General features: G+C 60.0%; 1 protein-coding gene across 1 annotated transcript in view; it reads left to right on the forward strand.

Annotated features, from left to right (window-relative positions):
* Positions 1–2,069: 2,069 nt before the first annotated feature.
* SFRP1 (secreted frizzled related protein 1) overlaps positions 2,070–20,209 on the forward strand; it is a 28,448-nt gene continuing 10,308 nt past the window's right edge. Inside the window, exons 1-2 of the mRNA XM_062213375.1 lie at positions 2,070–2,595; positions 6,788–6,865. Coding sequence (XP_062069359.1) covers positions 2,070–2,595; positions 6,788–6,865 — 604 coding nt within the window. The remainder of the gene's footprint in view (positions 2,596–6,787; positions 6,866–20,209) is intronic.

Genomic DNA, 20,209 nt, shown 5'->3' on the forward strand with positions numbered 1-20,209 from the left:
ATCGCACCCTGTTTGATCTGAAGACAATCCAGCCTCCAGCCCGGGGCCAGGGAGCTTCTATCTAAAGCTGGAAGGCCGCTGAGAGTCCAGTGGGTGGGAAGCGGGCAGGGGGTGGCCAACGTGGAGGCACAGTGACCAGGCATAGGCTGGGTCCTCGGGGTGCAGGGGTGGGGTGGGAGGATGGGTTTCTAGGGCTGCTGGCGGTGCAGGGCCCTGGACTAACTTCCTGAACTGCAGCCGCGGTCTGACCAAAGTCCACCTGCTCCTGGGGACGACAGCAGACCGGAGGCAGCAGCTGGTTCGTCCTGGAGTCGGAGGTGAGAGGAGGAAGTCACTTTCCAGTGGTACACACACACACACACACACGTGCTTGGAAAGAAGAGCTCGGGATGAGACCAGAACGGGACCCCCAGCAGCAACATCTCTAAGTATCCCTTGGATGGAGGCACCTTTGCCTCCTGGGGTTTACTGGGGTCTCTTCTCTGTAAGGAATGCCTCCCCTGGCTCCCGGGTCTGGACATCACGCTTGTTTCAGATTTAGCCCCTGGCCAAAGTCCCGCTCTAGCTTCTCCGTCCCTCCCCACCCTGCCGCTCCATCCACGGTGCTGCCGGAGCGTGCGCCGGAGTCATCACTGCCGCGTGGGCTCGATCGCTTTAAGAAAACGGCGCCAGTGGTCTGCCTTGGATGCTGTCCATCAAAAGAAATAGGTGTGCGAGAGCGCAAAGCTCGCGGCCCCCGAGCGTCACAGACACGGGGTCCCCTGGCCACACAGCCCGGCACTGCGCCACGCACAACTGCTTTTCAGCATCTTGGCCTCGGTCCACACACACACTGCGGCCCCTGGCCCTGGCATCAGTCCCGCTCACCCACTTCTCCTGGCTCCCCCGGGGGCTGAGCTGGAGGGCGGCAGGGAGAGCGTCGGCAGGCGGCTGAGGCTGGCGGCTGCGTCCCTGCCACCCTCATCCTGCCTGACCCGGACCCTCGCGGTGCCTGGAGCGGGTCTGACGGCAGCATCTGTGCCCGAGCCACCGCCTCGTCATTTACGCACTCCAGGCTCGTAAGTGCACACGTGTGCTTGGAGTGCTTGGGCTTTCTGCGTTACAAACACGTCCATGCCTACCCTCCTGCACATACAGACGCGCCGGCGGCTGGGCTGGGGCTTGGGCTGGGGGCTCCTCCTTATGCACTTAGTTAAGCGGACACCCCAGGGAAGCGTAATTCCAGCCAGCACGCGCGGCCCTGCGCGTCGCTGCGGGCCACCTGTCCCGTTATCCGACCTGGGAGGCTGTTGCGTTCTGAACGCACCTCCTGCGCGCCCTGGCCAGGAGCCCAGCAGCCTCGCCGCGGGGCGGCCCTCGCAGGTCCCCCAAGCGGCCGGGACGAGGGCAGGCTCGGCCTTTGCGGGGAGCGCAGCGCGGGCTCTCGGAGCCAGGCCAAAAGTGTGGAGGGCAGGCAGGCCCGGCTCCTCCGCCCGCGCACAAGAGCGCGCCCCGCACGTCGCTCCCGCCCGCTGCGCCTCTGCCCCCTGGGGCGCGGCCCTTGCCGCTTCTGGCACTGGCGGGGCTGGATCGTGCCGGGGGGTGGAGAGGAGGGGGCTGCCCCGCGTCCGGTCCCTGCGAACCGAGCCCTCCGGCGAGGGCAGCCATTGGCCCCTCGCGCCGCCGAGTGGCGGGGCGAGGCGCGCGGCCCGCGGCAGCCGGGAGCTGATTGGCTGCGCGCGAGGCTCCGCGGGCCCGGCCGCAGGAGCGCGGCGCACTCGGGGCCCTGCAGCCGCGGGAGTCGGTGCCGCGCCCGCCGCCCGCCGCCCGCCGCCCGCCGCCCGCCGCGCGCGCGCCTCGGAGCCCGCAGCGCCCTCGCGTCCCCGGCGCCGCCACCTCCCGCGCCAGCTCCCGGCCGCGGCAGGCCCACCCTCGGGGCCGCCCCCCGCCAACCCCACGCCGCACGCCGGGGCCGGGCAGCTGCGCGCGCGGCCGCTGCGCCGCCGGGCAGGGTGGGCACGGCGCCTTTTGTCCCCCGGGGCCGCTTGCAAGTTTGCGGGCGCGGCCGCCCGGACGTGGCGGGAGGCGGCATGGGCGGCGGGGCCGCCCCGGGCGCGCTGCTGCTGGCGCTGGCCGCCGGGCTGCTGCTGGCCGCGGGCTCGGCCAGCGAGTATGACTACGTGAGCTTCCAGTCGGATGTCGGCCCGTACCCGAGCGGGCGCTTCTACAGCAAGCCGCCGCAGTGCGTGGACATCCCGGCCGACCTGCGGCTGTGCCACACCGTGGGCTACAAGAAGATGGTGCTGCCCAACCTGCTGGAGCACGAGACGATGGCCGAGGTGAAGCAGCAGGCCAGCAGCTGGGTGCCGCTACTCAACAAGAACTGCCACATAGGCACGCAGGTCTTCCTGTGCGCCCTCTTCGCGCCCGTGTGCCTCGACCGGCCCGTGCACCCGTGCCGCTGGCTCTGCGAGGCCGTGCGCGACGCGTGCGAGCCGGTCATGCAGTTCTTCGGCTTCCACTGGCCCGAGATGCTAAGGTGCGACAAGTTCCCGGAGGGGGACGTCTGCATCGCCATGACGCCGCCCAACGCCACCGAGGCCGCTAAGCCGCAAGGTGAGGCGCGGGCCAGCGCGGCCGGGCTGGGCCGGGCTGGGCTGGACTGGGCTCGGCGGCGGCCCCCGGACCGGGCCGGGCCGGGCCGGGCCGGGCCGGGCCGGGCGGAGCGCGCGCGCTTGCCAAGCGCCCCGGGGGGCTTGCGCGCCTTGGCTCTCGGCGGGACCCAGGGTCGCGTTTTTGCGCACCTGGGACAAAGCCCCGCGCTGGCGATCGAAGCGGAGGGCTCCTTTCCTCGCGTCTCGGGCACCCCCAGCCCCTAGCCCACAACGAAGGTGGTGCGGTGCGGGGCAGGGAAGGCGGTGGGAAGCCGCCGGCCCGAGCTCGGTCGAGCAGATTCGGAGGCGAGTTTTGTTCGTGACTCCTGTCTTTTTCCCGCTGACGGGACCCTGCTCCCCTAGCCGGCCGTTCAGCTAGCGGGGCGCTCCCCCCCCCCCCCCCCGGGCCCGCCGCGGACCCGGTAGAGCGCAGGGCGGAGAGCTGGCGGGTCGCAGCCCTGGATCGCCGGTGGGGTGTAAGCGGGTCGGAAACTCGCTTCTCGGGTCCTCCCGCACGGCCGCATGCCTCGCTCATGTGCGCAAACCCTCAGGTCATTAGAAATATAAAAATGTCATTAGCCGCTGGAGTAAAACTTTGCAGGCTGCCAAGCTCCTGGCTACCCAGCCTCTCCTGTTTAAAAAAGTCGCTTTTTTCTCGAGAACAAGAAGAAGAACAGAAATCTTGGGGAGGCAGAAGAGCAAAACCAAAACTAAAACCCAATACCGCCGTGGCTCTGGCAGCGTGAATTCAGCCAGCCCTGCAATTCTTGGGGAGCAGCTTGCTGGGGAGCAGTGTGTAGGCTCAGAGGCTGGGCTGGGCTAGGCCAGACTTCCCCACCCCAGGGTGGGGATGGGTGGCTGGGTGGGGCTTACATGCTCAAGTGTGAGCGTCTTTCCACTTGGCTGCTGGTGCCGAGAAGAGGGGGTGCACAGGCACCCCGAAATTAGGTGGAGGGCAAGGGACGCCCTGAACTTGGAAGGCTGTTGGTTCCAAGGTGGGTGGGAGAGGCAGAGGCTGCCGGATGGTGGTGGTGGGGTCCCGGGGTCCAGCATCTCTACTTGAGAGCACTTTGTGTGCTGTTGTGAGGTGTAACCGACTGCCTCAGTGCACCGAATTGTGCTTTCGCTTCCTCTAGCGGCTGGGAACTAGCCTGGCCCTGCCCGGAGAGGTCGAGTGGCCGCTGCTCCTCCTGCCGGGCGGGTGGTGGACCAGACTCAGTGATCTCAGTGGGGACAGCTTGCAGGGGAAGCGGCCAGTCTGGGGGAAAGTGGCGGTGGGTGGGGGGGACACGGCTCACCAGGAGGCATCACTCCCAGCCCAGCGCCCCCACATGGACTTGGTGGTGGTGGTGGGGCTCCACCATTGCCGTCTCCTGGATGCAGCTGTGCCTCTTCCACGTCCCTCTTGGTTCTTTGCTGAGCAAAGCCGCCAAAGCTATGCGTGGGACTTGGGGCTGGGTCTCCCCATGGAGACCCCTTGGGTTTGGGAGCCCCATGTAACTTCATCCGGGGCAGCTGAGCACTGTGTGTGTGTGTGTATACACGCATGCAGGGGCAGGTGACACTCCTGATCATGGAAACCCAGCGGGTGGTGGCTCTAGGATAGGTGCGGGCACTTTGGGGTGAGAATAATCGCACCCCCAGTCTTCTACTTGGTCTTTCTTGGGCGTCTTTGCAGCGAAAACTTTATTTCCGGAGAAGTGGCCCGGCTTTGCATACTTCACTTGATATCTTTCGGGTTCCTGCTCGCACACGGTTGGTGCCGGGGTATTGGCTAAGCCGTGTGCTATTAAGCATAAACCTCATCATGAGAAACGAACCGAAAGACCTTCCCTCCCAACACCCTAAGGGGAGTGCCTAAGCCACATCGGCTTCTGAGTGTGCGAGAGCGAGAGAGAGCGAGTGAGAGCGAGCACTGGTATGTGTGTATGTGTGTGTGTGTGGATTTTTAAAAGTTCACTTAATCCTGCTTGCAGCCAGCGTGGAAGCTTCCGTTCAACAGTAACAAAACAAAACCTTTTGGTTTTTTCGCTCACTCGCTTTCAACCCTAAAGTAGTGATTTTGTTCTATCTTTCGGTTGGATGACTGGGGGATTTGTCCTGCTGGGTAGCTGAGGGGCCCTGCTGACCCCCGGAGGAGGAGGAGGAGGAGGAGGAGGAGGAGGAGGAGGAGGAGGAGGAGGAAGAGCTGGCGGAGGCAGGGGTGACTACTGCATTATACATTGCTTCTCGCCTCTCTGCAGCGAGCGAGTGAGCGAGCGGGCTAGCAATCAGCTCTGCTGACAGCCTGGAGTCGAGCTGCGATGGAGGGAGCCCTGTTGTAGACCTGCAGGGGCTGGGGCCACTCTGAACGGAGAGGCGCTGAGGCCCAGATGGAATTGAAGCGAGTGCAGAGCGGGCTGCCCTGGATTCATCTCAGCTCCTAAAGGAGCCTGCGCAGAGCTGGACTGGAGGAGCCCTGGCCTCTGGATTCTTGGCTGCCTGGACCTCGCTACTTGTTGTATCAGGATTATAGTCTTAGGTCCTTGTAAGGGGGTGACTTCCACACTGTGTGTGTGTTTTAAAGATTGATTTATTTATTTGAAAGGCAGAGTTACAGAGAGGCAGAGGCAGAGGCAGAGAGAGAGAGAGAGAGAGAGAGAAAGAAAGAAAGTCTTCCATCCACTGGTTCACTCTCTAAATGGCTGCAATAGCTGGAGCTGCACTGATCTGAAGCCAGGAGCCAAGAGCTTCCTTTGGGTCTCCCACATGGGTGCAGGGGCCCAAGGACTTAGGCCCTCCTCTGCTGCTTTCCCAGGTGCATTAGCAGGGAGCTGGATGGGAAGTGGAGCAGCTGGGACTGCTATGATGTGGGATGCTGGTGTCCCCTGGCCCCTGGCATGTGGTTCTCACTGCTGTCAATCTGGACAATGTTTGGTGCTGGCTGCAGATACTGGAGCATGTCAGTAAGATTCGTGGAAAATCGGTTTAAGAGATATGCTCATTTTGGTGCCAGAAATTTTGCAGTCCATTCACAATTTTTATTTTATTCCCCGTGATAGATGCTTTCCACACCAAAGAGCCCGTGCATGCACAGATCTCAGGGACGTGTGCACCACACATACAAGCACCTCTCAGTTCTGTGTTCCGCGAGCTTCCTGACATTCCAATGCAGACCAGGAGGGCCGTGTCTGGGGGCCACCCTGCTTGGAGCTGGGGAGAAGATGGGGAGGGGGGAGTGTTAGCTCCCTCCTGCTCTTCCACCGTGGAAGGCTTTGCTCAGTTCCCCATCACCCAGCGGGGTGGGAGATGCTGCCGCAAGAGCCTGGGTAGGGGTGAGGACCAAGGACTGAGGACGGAGAGCAGAGGGGCTCAGCATACCACCCGCCCTCCCCAACCCCCTTCTCAACTGCAATCTCCGGCTCCAGGCTGTTTTTTGGGGGCTTCAGCTGCAGTCCAGCGAAGGTGGGTGTGGAGCCCTTGGGTTCCCCCTGGGTTGTGCTCTCGCCTCTCAGTCTGATGCAGGGTGAGGATGGTGACGAGCTACCTCTGCCTTGGGTGGGTTCTACCCCACAGCTGCCTCCTGGAGGCCTGGACAGCACCCCTGTGGCCTGGGAGAAGCCTTCCAGGGGCTTGCCGCCCCCAGCCCCCTCCTCGCCCCACAGCTCCTCTTCAAAGTGCTTCACAGTTGCTCATGAAAGAGCCTCGGCGATCTGTCTCATCCTGCTCCGTCCTCCCATTTGGCTGGTGCTTCCCCGCCCCTTTGCAGCTGCTCTGCCAGACCCTGCTGTAGCCCTGCACGGGGGAGGGGGTGCTGGGGGTGCGACGGAGGGGTGCTCAGCTTGATCTGACTTCTTGGGAGTTTGGAAGTGGGAAGGGGCAGGACTCTGGGATACACGGTGGCGTCATTTCAAGGAGGGAGGAGAAACGACAGGAAAGGAACAGCCAGAATGTGGATCTTTTTGGGGGGTAACCAGCCTGCCGTGTCCCCAGGGACCTGTGGCACCCTGGCCAGCCACCACTCGCACAGTTGTGCTGGCGGATGCTGGGTTTGTGGGTGCCTTCACAGCCGGGTCTCTGGGGGCCGTCCTCAGGAGCCCAGCAGAGGGGCTTCACCCCTCCCAGAGGCCCCCTCCCCCACGTCTAATGCTATCTGTGCCCGCTTCTCTCTCCAGGCACCACGGTGTGTCCTCCGTGTGACAACGAGTTGAAATCCGAGGCTATCATCGAACATCTGTGTGCCAGCGAGTTTGGTGAGAGAATGTTCCTGGCTGCCCCCCATCCCCACCCTGGGGTGGGGTGGGGACTCCACAGCCCCTCCTTCCCGGTCCGTGTTCCCAGATCCTGGGCTGCATCTGCTTGGGAGTCTTGGGGCCCTGCCTCCATCCTCTCCCAGTGGCCGAGAGAGGACATGGTGGGGTGCAGAACTGGTTGGTTGTTAACCGAGGTGGGGATGCTTCCGCCCTTCCCCTCTTCCCCACAGGGCCTCCACGTGGAGGGAGGTGGACTTAGGGGCCGGATGAGGGGAGAGCAGCGACTCCCTGGGAGCCTCCATGAGGCACGGTCCTCTCTCCCCTGCTCCAGGGGGAGCTTGGGCTGGGCTCCTCCTGGACCTGCCCTTTTGACATCCACCCCTAGGTGTCAGCGCTACTCTGCCCGGGATCTAAATGGCGGGTGCCTGGTTGTGGGGGTGGAGGTGGGGGTGGGGGAGGGTCCCCTCTCCTGCAGAAAGCATGCATTCTCTCCCTTCTTGCCAAATCACTCGGAGGGGAAAAGAGAATTCTGGAATCAGCACTTAGAATGGCTGGGGAGTGGCACTTAGAATGGCAGAGGAGACCCAGACACCCCCCACCCCTGTCCCAGCCTGAGAAAGACGCAGCTCCTTGCCTCTCCCCTGCCTGTGCGGAGGGGCGAAGTGGCTCAGGCCAGGCCCCCTGTGTACTGAACAGCATGCTGCTTGCAGTACGCGCGTTGGATTTCTTGCCGGGGAAGAGCATAAAGGTAGCTAATGTGAGTCAGAACCGCTGCTCCGGGTTTGCATTCACGGGCGCAGTCAGGTGCACCGGGGGCTATTGCTGGAGCCGAGGCCACTGCTGGGCGCGTGGTGCCCCAAGCAAATTATGTGTGCAGCCCTAGGGTGTGACCTGCGCAGTGTGGGGGTACGCCAGGGGCCTCAGACGCTCTGCTCGGCAGCTGGGATTCGAGTCACAACCATTTTTGCTCCTTGCCATGTTTGATAAACTCAGATGCAGCTGCATAGGAGGGCGCGCGCAGACTCAGTAGCCCGGCGTCTTCCTAGGTGGCGGCCGTTTGCTTTCTGGATGTGAGTGATCCGCCTTGGGCAGAGGTGCCCCCGACCTGGGGCTCCTAAAAAAAAAATCTGTGGGTGCGCATCCCCCTCCCCCCGCCACTGCCCGGCAGCCAGCTCTTCATCCGGGAATCAGGTTCCTTTGCAAACATGCCTATGGACCTAAGGGGGGACGGGACGTGAAAGCACCATCTCAGAAACCTTGACAAAAAGCCTTTTGTTGCGTGGCCAGGGGGGCGTGTGTGCTCAGATGTGCCTGCCATCCCACCGGGCCTTGCGGGGGGGGGGGGGGGACGAGGGGAGGAGCGGAGGGAGCTGCCTGAGTCGCGATACTCCCTGGGCACTTGAGCAAGTCCAGGGGCCCCCTTGGCGTGTATTCCCGCGCCACGGCGAGGAGCGATGGGAAACCCTGGGACTGGACGCGTGGAGGTGACAGGCAGGCGGGGCCTTCTTGCGCATGTGTGGGGAACTCACTGCTCCTGGACACAGGCACAAAGTATAGCAGTGGCTCTGCGATCCAGAAATCCCGACCTGGAATACATTAACCCTGGGCTTCAGCACGATGGTTTCCCGGAGTCACGGCCTCATTTTCTAAGGCAGAGGCTTGTGCCCCAGGGGCCCAGGTGGACGCTGAGGCACTGTACGAAGCGCATTTAGGTCTGGACGCTCAGGGTCTTTGTTGGGAAGTCACCACCAGGCCTCCTCCCTGCTCTGACCCCGTGGCTGGGCCAGATTATGCTTCCTGACCGTTTTTGTGGCTGCTGGTTAAGCTGGAGGTGTGGCCTCAAGGTAGGGAGCCCAGGCGCTTTAGCAAGGAGCTGGATCAGAAATGGAGCAGCCAGGACTTGAACCGGCACCCATGTAGGATGCGGGCACGGCAGGCCGCAGCTTAGCCCGCTATGCCGCAGTGCTGGGCCCAGTACTTATAGGTTTAGCAAGCCATCAGGTACTGCTTGCATACAGGAGAGGGGTCTCATGTTAATATCCAATCAGGCCTCAGTGAGTCTGAGAAATTAGCCAGTAGGCCTGTGTCCCTTTAGCCTTGAGATGGTTTTCTTCCTTTCTTTTATTTCTCTAAGATTTATTTATTCATTTGAGAGCTAGAGAGAGAGAGAGAGAGGGAGAGAGAGGTCTTCCATCTGCTGGTTCACTCCCCAAAAGGCCACAGTGGCCAGAGCTGTGCTGATCTGAAACCAGGAGAGAGGAGCTTCTTCCTGGTCTCCCATGCAGCTGCAGGGTCCAAGGACTTGGGCCATCTTCTACTGCTTTCCCAGGCCACAGCAGAGAGCTGGATGGGAAGTGGAGCAGCCGGGACTCGAACTGGCACCTCTGGAATTGGGACGTTAGCATAGCAGGCGGCGTCTTGGCTCGTGTGATATGGTCTGATTTTCTTTTGGGGTTCACAGAGGTTTTGAGTTCCTCCTAAACCTCGGAGGACATCTTGTTTGGTAAGGAGGGATTCTGACTTTCCCGGCCGGGGCTGGACGCTTTTGCGCGCCACCGCCACCGTGCTGCCCACCTCCCCCAGGAGGTGACGGACAACGTGCAGGCTCCCTGGAGCTGCTCTGACTTCCTCGGCACAGACGCGGGCTGGGCCAGGCTTCCTTGATCTGAATGCAGGAGTGCCCTAGTGGTGTTTTTTGTTTTTTTGGTAATGTTCTTAGAAAACAGTAAAAGGGATTTTTTCCTGCTGTCCCCTCTCTCTGCAGGGGCTGAGCTTAGCTCTGCCCTTCCTCGCACTCTGGAGAATGCAGCCTTGTTGAGAAACTTGTTTCCTAGCTCAGTTCACTGCGAGTGAGTGAGGCAGTCAGCCACGCTGATGGGATTCCGCTCGGAAACAAAGACGCACACAATGCGAGCTGACCTGCCACGGAGAAGAAAAGGCACGTTTGACTCCCCTACTCCAGGGATCAAACTTCGCATTCACTGGGCCTGACATCCCTGGTGGGAAGACATTGCGCTGCTTCTGGGCGCTCTGTGAGCTCCAGGGATAAGGGGTGCATTCCTTCCGGGTCAGCAGGCACGCTCAGCCTCCTGTAGTGCCCCTGGGAGCTGGGCAGGGTTAGTGCTCTGCTGTGCACCCTCGGCCTCCTGCTGGTGCAGCCCCGGGCCCCTGCAGCACCCCCACCCCCACCCCGGGAGCTGGGCAGGCCCAACCCTTTGCTGCCTTTTTAACCCAGACACCTACCCCTCCACTCCTGCACTGCACCCCTCCGAGCAGAGCACAGCTGGCTCAGCCCCGGACCACGCAACCGATGCGGGAAACCAGGAGGTAGCTGGCACAGTGTTCCGATTCAACACGGCGCCCAGCCTGCCAGCCACACTTGCTTGAGGATGCAGCGGTCTGCTCTGGCTGCCCTGGCCTGAGGAGTCAGGCCCGCAGAATCTTGGCAGCTGCCCCACTAACAGCCTTACTGGTAACACCAGTGCCTGCAGCCCCTTCGACCCCCCCAACCTCCCTCTCTGGACACTTTATCCGTTCTCCAGCTTCCGCTCTGGTATCTGTAAAATCGCTCTGGTATCTGTAAAATCGTTAAGCTCCTCTGGCATATATTTGCATGACAATATATGAGGGCGCTTCACAAAGTTCCTGGAAAAGGGAATTAACCTGTAAGTGAGTTCATTTTGGTGCCGAAAATTTCGAAACCTAAGAGATTTTGAGCAAAGCCTCCAGGAAGATCTTGGAGGATGCATATTAGAGATAAAAACAAGAAACCGTGCAATGGAGTTCAAAGCTTTTTTTTTTTTTTTGCAACAAAGTAAACTTACTGTTTCATTTCACAGTTTCATTCGGCTTTTTCTGGGAGTTTGTTGCAGTCCCCTGGGTTTGGGCTTCGATCAGGATCAGCCGGTTGGGAGGTTCCTTTCCTATTGTGCTTGCTCGTGTCCTGTGTTCCTGGTGAGAGGAGCTGTTCCCATGTATGCACCTGACAAAGCGGACAGTCTGTGCTAAGCTATGTCTCAGACCGCACCTCCCAAAGCCCACTTGTACTCCATTGGCTCCCCGGGGTGGTGACAGCGGCTCCCATGTGGCAGGTGTAAAATACCAGTGAGTCAGGTGAGCGTGTGTGTGACAAGGGCTGGCTCTGTGGGCTCCTTGTTTATCAAGGAGGAAGCTCCTTTCTACCGGTGTGGGCAGCTTGTTTAGTAAGTTCAAGAAAAAGTGCGTGCCCTGTTTTGCGTGACCAAATGTACCCCTTAAAAAATAAAATTGCCATAACATCAGGAACCTCGTGGGGTGAAGTCTCAGCTCCAGCCCTGGTCTCCTTCCGGTCTCTGCCTCTACCTGATGCCTGGGGTGGGCGGGTTGTATGTGATGTCACCTGCTCCTCCACCCGCTGGGATTGGGGACCCCTGAGTGCTGCTAAACCTGTCCCCAGGAATTTGGGCTGAGGTTAGATGTGGAGGAAGCGTGAGGACGTGATGTGATGAGCAAGGAGCAGCCTACCTCCATCGCTGATTCTCTGCTGGCTACACCTGCGGCCGGCTGGCGGGCCGAGACTCACGTAAAGCAAACTGCCTTGGGAATCCTTTGCAAGCAGTGAAAGCGAGCTGAAGATTGAGGAAGGATGCAGAAGCCAGGGTGGGGGCATTGCCTTCCAGTCCTTGATCGCCCACTGCAGGGGTGCCGGGCAGCCGTGGGCGCAGCTCGAAACAGTTCTGCTCGGTGAGATGGCAGACGGTACACAGGTGCAGGTGTTGGTGTGGAATGGTGTCAGCAAGGCAGGCAGGCCCCGGGCCCCACCTGTGGGCATCCTTGGTGGGTGCTCGGCGTGGAGCTCTTTCCAGGGGTCCTCAGAGGCCCTGCTGTCCTCTGCATGTGCCTGGTATCTTTCCCACACCGGCTTCCCTTCCCCTTGCATCCTGCTGGTGTGGCTTAGGTCTGGTCATGATTGGTGCAGGAGCCCAGGCACTTGGGCCATCCTCTGCTGCTTTCCCGGGCGCATTAGCAGGGAGCGGGATTGGAAGTGGAGCAGCTGGGACTCCAGCTGGCGCTCATGGGGGCTGCGTGTGTCTCAGGTGGTGGGTTACCCTGCTGCACTGCCCTTCCTTATCAGTGTTTTAAAAGTTTGAAGTAATATATGTGAGGTGCCTTCGAAAAGTTCACGGAAAGTGCTTCTTACGAAAACCATGCATGGATTGAAAAATCTCTGCCCCCGAATAAATTTGTCTTAGCGATGCATTTTTCTAGTGACTTTTTGAAGACTCCGTGTATGCATACCCTTTGCCATTTTTAAAAAAGATTTATTTACTTATTTGAGAGGCAGAGTTAGAAAGAGAGAGAGAGAGAGAGAGAGGTCTTTAATTTGCTCATTCATTCCCCAGATGGCTGCAACGGCAGGAACTGAGCCGATCGGGAAGCCAGGAGCCAGGAACTTCTTCCAGGTCTATCACTCGGGTCTATCACTCGGGTGCAGGGCCCCAGCACTTGGGCCATCCTCCACTGCTTTCCCAGGTGCATCAGCAGGGAGCTGGATTGTCCTGCCCCAGCCTGCTTAGCTCAGCCAATTAAACCTGCATTAGCATTAGCGTTGGAAAGCGTCTCCAAGGCCGGTAGATCCTGCTCACAACCTTTGTTTACTCCCTTAGGGACACTGTCGCACGGATGATTTGTCAAAGCAAGTGTTTATCTGGCAGGAAAGTAAACCCTGGGCCCGTCCGATGGAGAGTGCCCGTGAGTTTCTACCAAGGTTACACACGGGTAGCTGGTAGGTTGCACATCCCATGTGAAAGCCAGACGCGTACGATAAATATTTAAATGACAGCATGGCTGCGAAAGAGACCCGGCCCGGGTGCTAGCGCTGTCCACTCACGTGCTGTGCCTGGGAGGACCTGGTTCCGGATGGCTGGGTGACCCCGAGGAAGGACTGGGACTGGGAGCGTTGGGTTTGCGGGGCCTGCCCCAGCCGGCTGCTGGGTTTCCTGGGAACTGGTTGACTCAAACAGGCAGGGGGCTGGGGCCAGGGCAGAGGGGAAGGCGAGCAGGGGGTGAGGTTACCTTGTGGCTTTTGCTGATTTTGAATTATTCAGGGGAGTGCTGGTTGGGGGGGGGGTGCTGCCTGGGGCTTCCCTTGACCCTTGGCCAGGAGAGCTCCCACTAGGGAAGGCTCAGGAGGTGCTCACGACAGGTACAAGGCATGGAGTGCGGGGCCTTCTAGATCTTTCCAGGGCAGATTCCGTGCTGGTGGTGAGAGTGGCTTTCCTGGAGGGACGGCTGAGCTGGCACCTGCACCTCCCTCACCCGGCCCCCACGCCTGCCCAGTGCTCTCGCTCTGACCTCCTGGGCTTGGGGGCCGGGCTCCTGTTGGATCTTGCTTTAGGGAGGGGCTGGAGAGAGGCTGTGCCTGTGAGCAGGGGGCAGGACAGTGGTGGGGCAGCATCCTCCCACTCGGGTGGGGCTGGGGGCTCTCTCCCTCCGGTTCTCTCTGCCTGGCCGTCAGCTCTTCTGCAGGAAGCTCCCTTTAGGGAGCACCTCTGATGCCTCCTCCTTTGTGGGCTGTTTGGACATAAGCCTGGGTGTGTGTGTGTGAAATGTATGTGTGTAGTGTATGTGTGTGCATGTCTGGGGTGTGTGTTTATGTGTGTCTGGAGTGTATGTGTATGTGTGGTGTGTGTGCATGTGTGGAGTGTGTGTGTAGTGCATGTCTGGGGCGTGTGTGTATAGTATATGTGTGTGTGCTGTGTGTGTGTATGTGGGCACATCTGATATGTGTGTGTAGTCTGTGTGTGTGCATGTCTGGTGTGTGTGTGTGGTCTGTGTGTAGTGTATGTGTGTGCAAGTCTGGGGTGTGTGGTGTGTGTGCACATCTGGTGTGTTTGTGGTTTGTGTGTATGTGCATGTCTGGGGTGTGTGTGTGGTGTGTGGTATGTGTGATATGTGTGTGTATGTGTGTGCATGTTGGGTGTGTGTAGTGTATGTGTGCACATCTGGGGTGTGTGAGTGTGTGTGCACGCGTCTGGTGTGTGTGTATGTGTGCATATCTGGGGTATATGTGTGTGGTCTGTGTGTGTGTATGTGTGCATGTCTGGTGTGTGTGATGTGTGTGTGTGTGTGTGTGTGTGGTATCCTCCCTTCACGGCAGGTCCTCCATGGAGGGTAAGCCGCAGTGTGTGCTTCTGTGGCTGGTAGCTGTGCCCGAGAGAGGCCTGGCTGAGTTCTAGAAACCTCCCCAGAGCATGTCCCGCCTCCTCAGCACCCAGCCCTGCACCCGGGCCTGGCTGAAGCTTTGGGGGTCCCGGCTCATCTCAGATGTGCCGGACGGTGCCCACTCTCAGGCCTGAGGGAGGGTTGGTTCTTCCGTGGGGGCTGGGGAGAGTGTCCAGGCTACAGGGTCAAGGTTCACCCAGAAAGGTGGGAAAGGGGAGGCGAGACCCAAACCAGGAGGAGCAGTTCTTAAAGTGACAGCACCTGGCTCAGGTACATAGGTACAAACAGACTTGCAAAAGCTCACGGAAGATAGAATCACAGATGAGTTTGTTTGGGGACAAAAGAATTAGAAACCTGTGCATTTTTTTTTTTCTTAATAGGTGCTGTCCAGGAAGTTTTGGAAGATCATTTATTTATATGCACAAATTTCAAAGATGTTTTGCAGCAAAAGGAATTTATTTATTTTTTAAAATAAGATTTACTTGAAAGGCAGAGAGAGACAGAAATGGAGACAGAGAGACAGAGAAAGATCTTTCACTATTTCACTCCCCAAATGGCCTCAGTGACCCCAGGGCTGGCCCAAACCCAAGTGAAATTCCATCTGGGTCTCCCACATGGGTGCAAGGGCCCAAGCACTTGGGCCATCCTCTGCTGCTTTCCCAGGCCATAGCAGAGAGCTGGATCGGAAATGTGGCGGCCGGGACTCGAACCGGGGCTCTGATAGGAAATGCCCTCTGCACGACCGATAAGATAATTTGCATTCCATTTCATGTGAACTTTTTAAAGTCCCCTTGTACAGATAGAGACTTCTGCCATTTGTTGGGCATTTGTCACTGGTAGCAGCAGCCAAGGCCTGGGGCCTTGCAGGCTGATTTGTGGTGTGGCAGAAGGGAGTGGAGCTTTGGGGTCCCCTCTGTGCCCCCAGTGGTGGCACAGCAGTTGAGATGAACAGGTGTGTTCATTCCTCTGGGGACTGAGTCTGCAGCCACTGCTGCCCAGGGGGCTGCACTGGCCGGGGAGCCTCGTGACTATTGTTGTGTGTGTGTGTGTGTGTGTGACTGTGGCCACGCACGGCAGGTGTACACTCTTGTAGACTGCATTCAGCAGAGAGTTCTTGGGCTTCCGCTGAGCCCTGGGTCCTGCTTGGTCCCCACGAGGCAGAGACTGACTCTGGAGTTATCATCCTGCGAGGTTTGAGCTGCAGGCAGAGGAGTATGAAGCTTTTCTTCCCAGGGCCTGGCAGGAGAGGCTGTCTCCATAGGAAAAGCCCAGCAAAGCAGCCACAGAAGGGGCTTTTGCTTAAGAGTTCCGCAGCCGAGCCCCTTGGCCACCTGCTGTTGGCCAGAGGATAGCTCTGTGCTAACTTAGAGGCAGGAGGGAGAATGTGGCTCAGGGCAGAGCTGGCTGGGGCTGGGCCAGCTCAGGGCCACCCACTGGGAGCAGCCCTCGGCACAGGGAGGGGGGCTTGATGAAGTTGGCTTGGCCTGGCCATCCCAGCAGGCTGGGGGAGGGGCCATGTGGTGTGGTCAGTGCCCCCAGGAAACCTCCTTCTGGGTGTGCTGAGTGGGAGCCAGGGGCCTGTAATTTGCTCATGCTTGGGTCACCGCAGAACTGGTCATTACTGAGAGCAGTCGTCATTAGCAGCTGTCATAAACGGCCCCGGCGTTTCTCTCCAGACCTCGTTAGCGGCCCAGGCGGGCAGCAGATGCTGTTCTGGTGGAGCCGGGCTGGTGATCGTGAGACTGGGAGTGAGGACCCAGGGGCAGAGGCAGGGGCAGGGGCAGCTGGGGCTGGGAGGGGGGCGGCTGTGCAGCCACAGTCAGGGGCAAGGGGCAGGGCAGGCAGGAAGGGTTCCCGTGTGGGTTTGCATCACTGTGTGTGTGTGTGTGTGTCTGCGAGACCACTGTGTAGACCCGGGGCCATGTGTGTGTGCACCTCTGTGGGCGTGGCAAGTGTGGGAGGTACAGGTGTAGACAGGTGTGAGTCCGTGTGTTTGTGTGTGCACAGTGCGTTGTCATGGTGAGCCTGGCCAGGCCAGTCTGAGCCAAGATCCCACGGACTGTCAGCCCAGGGCAGAGCCCAGGGCAGAGCCCAGGGTCAGAGCACGGCTGGGCACTGCCTTCCTCCCCATGCATGGCCGCCGGGTGCACTTGGCCTTCCTCTTAGGCAGCGCAGAAGAGGCTGGAACAGAGGGGCAGCGAGTTGACGCCGTAGGTGAAGTGGAGTGGGGGTCTTTGGGACTGTGGCACAGGGTGGTGAATTGTGTAGCTCAGCGTGCTGCAGACCCAGAGCTGGTGGCTGCCGGATGTCCTGCCTCAGCCCCCTTCCCATGGGCTGCTCCCCAGATTCCCAGAGATGGGTCCCTCTCCATCTCTGCCCCCCACCCCCCGGGCTGCTCTGGACTTGATCAGAAATGCAGAGGTGGATGGTGTGCAGGAGCCTCTGGCCGTGGGCGAGGGAAGTGGCTGGGCGGCGTGGAGCAGGTGCTTTCTAAGCATTGCTTTCTCAGACCCGGAAGCGGGTCTGCATGCCTGTCCCCTGGTGACATGCCAGCCACCTGGCTTTGCACAAGAGCAGGGCTCAGAGGCACGGTTTTCTCATGCACCAAGCAGGGCGAGCCATGCAGGCTCCACAGGGCAGCTGTGTGGATCCCATGACAGGGCAGCCCGGGGTCCTGGAGTCTGCAAGCGTCACTCCCCTGCGACACCAGTCCCGAGGTGCCGGCCACCAGCTCTGCACCAGGTCCCCAGGGAGGGCTTCTTGTTCAAGCAGGGGTGCCTGGGCTGCGAGGAAGCACGCAGGGGGAGCATCTGAGGGACACACGGAGCCTGCAGCATTGACGGTGGTGCCGACTGGGAAGGAGTCCTAGGGGTTATGACAATACTGGCCCACCTGGCCCACCCCAGCCATCTCTGTGGCCTCACAAGGGGAGTGAGTACGAACTGGAGACTCCACGGGGGAAGCAGACCTGCCACACACACACACACACACACACACACACTCACACACAAAGACAGCAGGGCGGGGTGGGGTCCCCTGGCCATGCAGGAGCCCCACCCTGGAGATGTGGTTACCTGGCAATGAAAACCAGAGGCCTTGGAGCACTGGTGACCACAGCCAGGAGGAGCCCCACGGGAACCTGGATCCAGGCCCCTCCCCTGCCCTGCTCCCAGCTCCCTCAGCGGGGCATCAGCTCCCCCCACCCCCACCCCGTTCTTCCTGCACAGTTGTGTGCGAGTGGGGGAGGAGGGGGGGGGGGAGAGAAGCTGCCCTGAGTGGAATCAATGGACTGTGTTGGCTCTCCTGGGTGAGTGACAGCGCTTGGCCCTGAGCCGGCCTCTCTTGCAGACTTAATGTATCCTCTGGCAGGTTTCCTGCCTTTGAGTGATGGCCCAGGGCCCCCCGAAGCAGGCAGGCGGAGGAAAGCACCAGGCGCCGCCTTCCTTGCCTCCCGCTGCACCCTGCCCCCCACCCTGCGCCCGCCCACTGCCCCTGCTCTTTGAGGGGTAGGGTGGGGGGAGGCATCTGGCCTGGCCCCTCTGCAAACTCTGCCTCCCCCCCCACCCCCACCCCTTCCTCTTGCCTTCGGGTTCCTTTGGATGCAAAACCTGGGCAGAGGAAGGCTTAGCTTGCGAGTTCTCCACCCCCACAACCCTGGCACAGGAGGGGTAGCTTCTGAGGCCGCCGGGAGGGGTCCCTGGTTTCCCCCTGGGCCTGCCTGCTGCAGGGTTTGAGCCTGCAATGCTCACAAAGGAAAGGTGGCCAGGGACACCCAGGGCCAGGCCCCGGGCAAGGGGTGCTCAGCAACGGGCAGGCAGGGAGGCTGTGCCGACCCAGGGCCTGGGCTGGAGGCGGGGCGTGGTTTTCTGGAGGGTTGCTGTTGTGTTCTGGCACTGGAGTTAGGAGGGCGCAGAAGGGCAGGCGGGGTGGCGAGGGGGAGCCCGGGGGTCACCCTCTGACACTTTCCCCTCTGCAAGCAGAGAAAGCAACATGTGGGGAGTTGGTCGCGGACTCCTGGCTGTCCGTCTTGCCTCTGCACCGGGGCACAGGGCCAGGCTCCTCCTGGTCTCTCCCGCAGCTCCAGGTCCGCGCTCAGTGCCTCTAGGTGTGCCTGCACTCACTGCCCGTCTGAGTGTTCGTCTTCGCCGGCAGATCCTTCCGCGCACGCGGAGCCGGTCAGCCGCCCACAGGTGGCGGGCAGGGAGGAGGCCGTGCACCTGCTCCTAGCACCTGCACACAGGACGCCGTGTGGGCGGCAGGGCTCTGGACCGAGCCGGGGAGCGAGCTTCAGCCCACTCTGCTGAGTGCATCGGCGCACACAAGCGAATCAGAGGAATGGCCTTTTTTTAAAAAAAAAAAAAAAAAACTTTTACAGAAAGTCGCATTGGACCGGCTCAGCGAGGAGCCTCTGCGAGGCCTCCCAGGGTGTCTTTAGGTAAATCTTGGCGATGGCTGAGAACAGTCTGATGCCCACAACGAGGGTCTTAACGAGGGTGACGTCGGAGGAATGTCCCCATCCGACCTCAAAGGGAGGGTCTGTGAGCTTTACGGGGCAGAGTGGAGAAGGAGGAGGAGAAGGGGGGGGGGGAAGGGGAGGGGAGGGGGAGGACGGGGGGAGGGGAGGAGAGGACTATTGCTTTGTGCAGCAAAGATGTGACTGTAGCCTCATGTTCTGCGGGTAAAGATCTTGAGCTCTCCTTCCTAAGAGGAAAGGGAGGACTAGGGTGGGGAGGCCAGGTAACCCCAGGCCAGCGTCTACACCGAGTGGTGCTTCCCTCTGCGAGAGCTGGAGTCTGGAGTCTCGCCCCTGGGAGTGGGCTGACCGGGGAGGGAGACCGTTTGTAGAGAGCATCTTGAGAAATGAGGGGGAAGTGGATCCAGATCTCTACGCACACACACACACACACACAGAGAGAGAGACAGACAGAGAGACAGAGAGAGATAAGGGGAAGTGGATCCAGATGCTACACACACACACACACACACACAGAGAGAGACAGAGAGACAGAGAGACAGAGAGATATGGGGAAGTGGATCCAGATGTCTACACACACACACACACAGAGACAGAGGGAGAGAGAGAGAGACAGAGAGAGAGACAGGGAAGTGGGTCCAGATGTCTACACAGAGAGAGAGACAGACAGACAGAGGGAGAGAGAGACAGGGGCGAGGGGAAGAAGCACTCAACACAGAGAGACGTCTCCCGTCTGCTGGTTTACTCCCCAGATGTCAGCCATGACCCACTGGAGCCCTAACTGAAGCCAGGAGCCAGGAACTCCATCCAGGTCTCCTGCGTGGGTGGCAGGGAGTCACCTACTTGAGCCCTCACCTGCTATTTCCCTGGTCAGGGCTGGGCCAGATTGAAGCCAGGAGCCTCATCTGGGTCTCCCACGTGGGTGCAGGGGCCCAAGCACTTGGGCCACCTTTTCCCGTTTTCCTCGAGTGCATTAGCAGGGAGCTGGATTGGAAGCAGAGCAGCCAGGACCCAAACTGGCGCTCAGATATCGGATGCTGGTGTTGCAGCTTAGCTCTCCACACCACAACGCTGGTCTGGACCCCACCATAATTTAATTGATTATATTTGCAAAAGGTCCTGTTTCCAAATGGTCCTATTCTGAGGTTCCAAGTGCATACTCTTTTTTTTTTTTTTTTTAAAAGGAGCAGTGGTCAGCTTATCCCAGGTCTCAGATTGAATCCTGCCCCTGTCTCTTGCTAGCTGCTGTCTCGGGGAGACATGCCTAGATCCAGCAGTTGTAAAAGCTTGGGAGGTGGTAGTGCCTGCTTAGCATAGTCGTGAGAATGAAATGGGGCAGGGCCTCAGTGGTGGGGGTCCCAGGGGCAGCCTGGGCAGGTGCGGGCAGAGGCTGGTGATCTCCCAGGGTGGGGTGGTGAGCTTGCTGCTGTTCACACAGCCAGCGTGTGGCCGTGCCACTGGTGGCCAATGAGGGAAGCACGTATGGTCCTGAGTGGCGACCCCAGGGTGCTGCTGTGGCTCAGCAGCTGCTGGGAGCCAGAGAACCGCTCTGCATTTAGCCAGTGTCTCTACTAGTGTTTAGCTGGAGACTGGGGTGTTGCTTTGTGAATGGAGCCACGAGACACCTGTGTCTCAGTAGTCGTGACAAGATGGTATCTGCCATGCCA

The sequence above is a fragment of the Lepus europaeus genome, chromosome 16, assembly GCF_033115175.1.
Source record: "Lepus europaeus isolate LE1 chromosome 16, mLepTim1.pri, whole genome shotgun sequence".
Taxonomy (NCBI): Eukaryota; Metazoa; Chordata; class Mammalia; order Lagomorpha; family Leporidae; genus Lepus; species Lepus europaeus.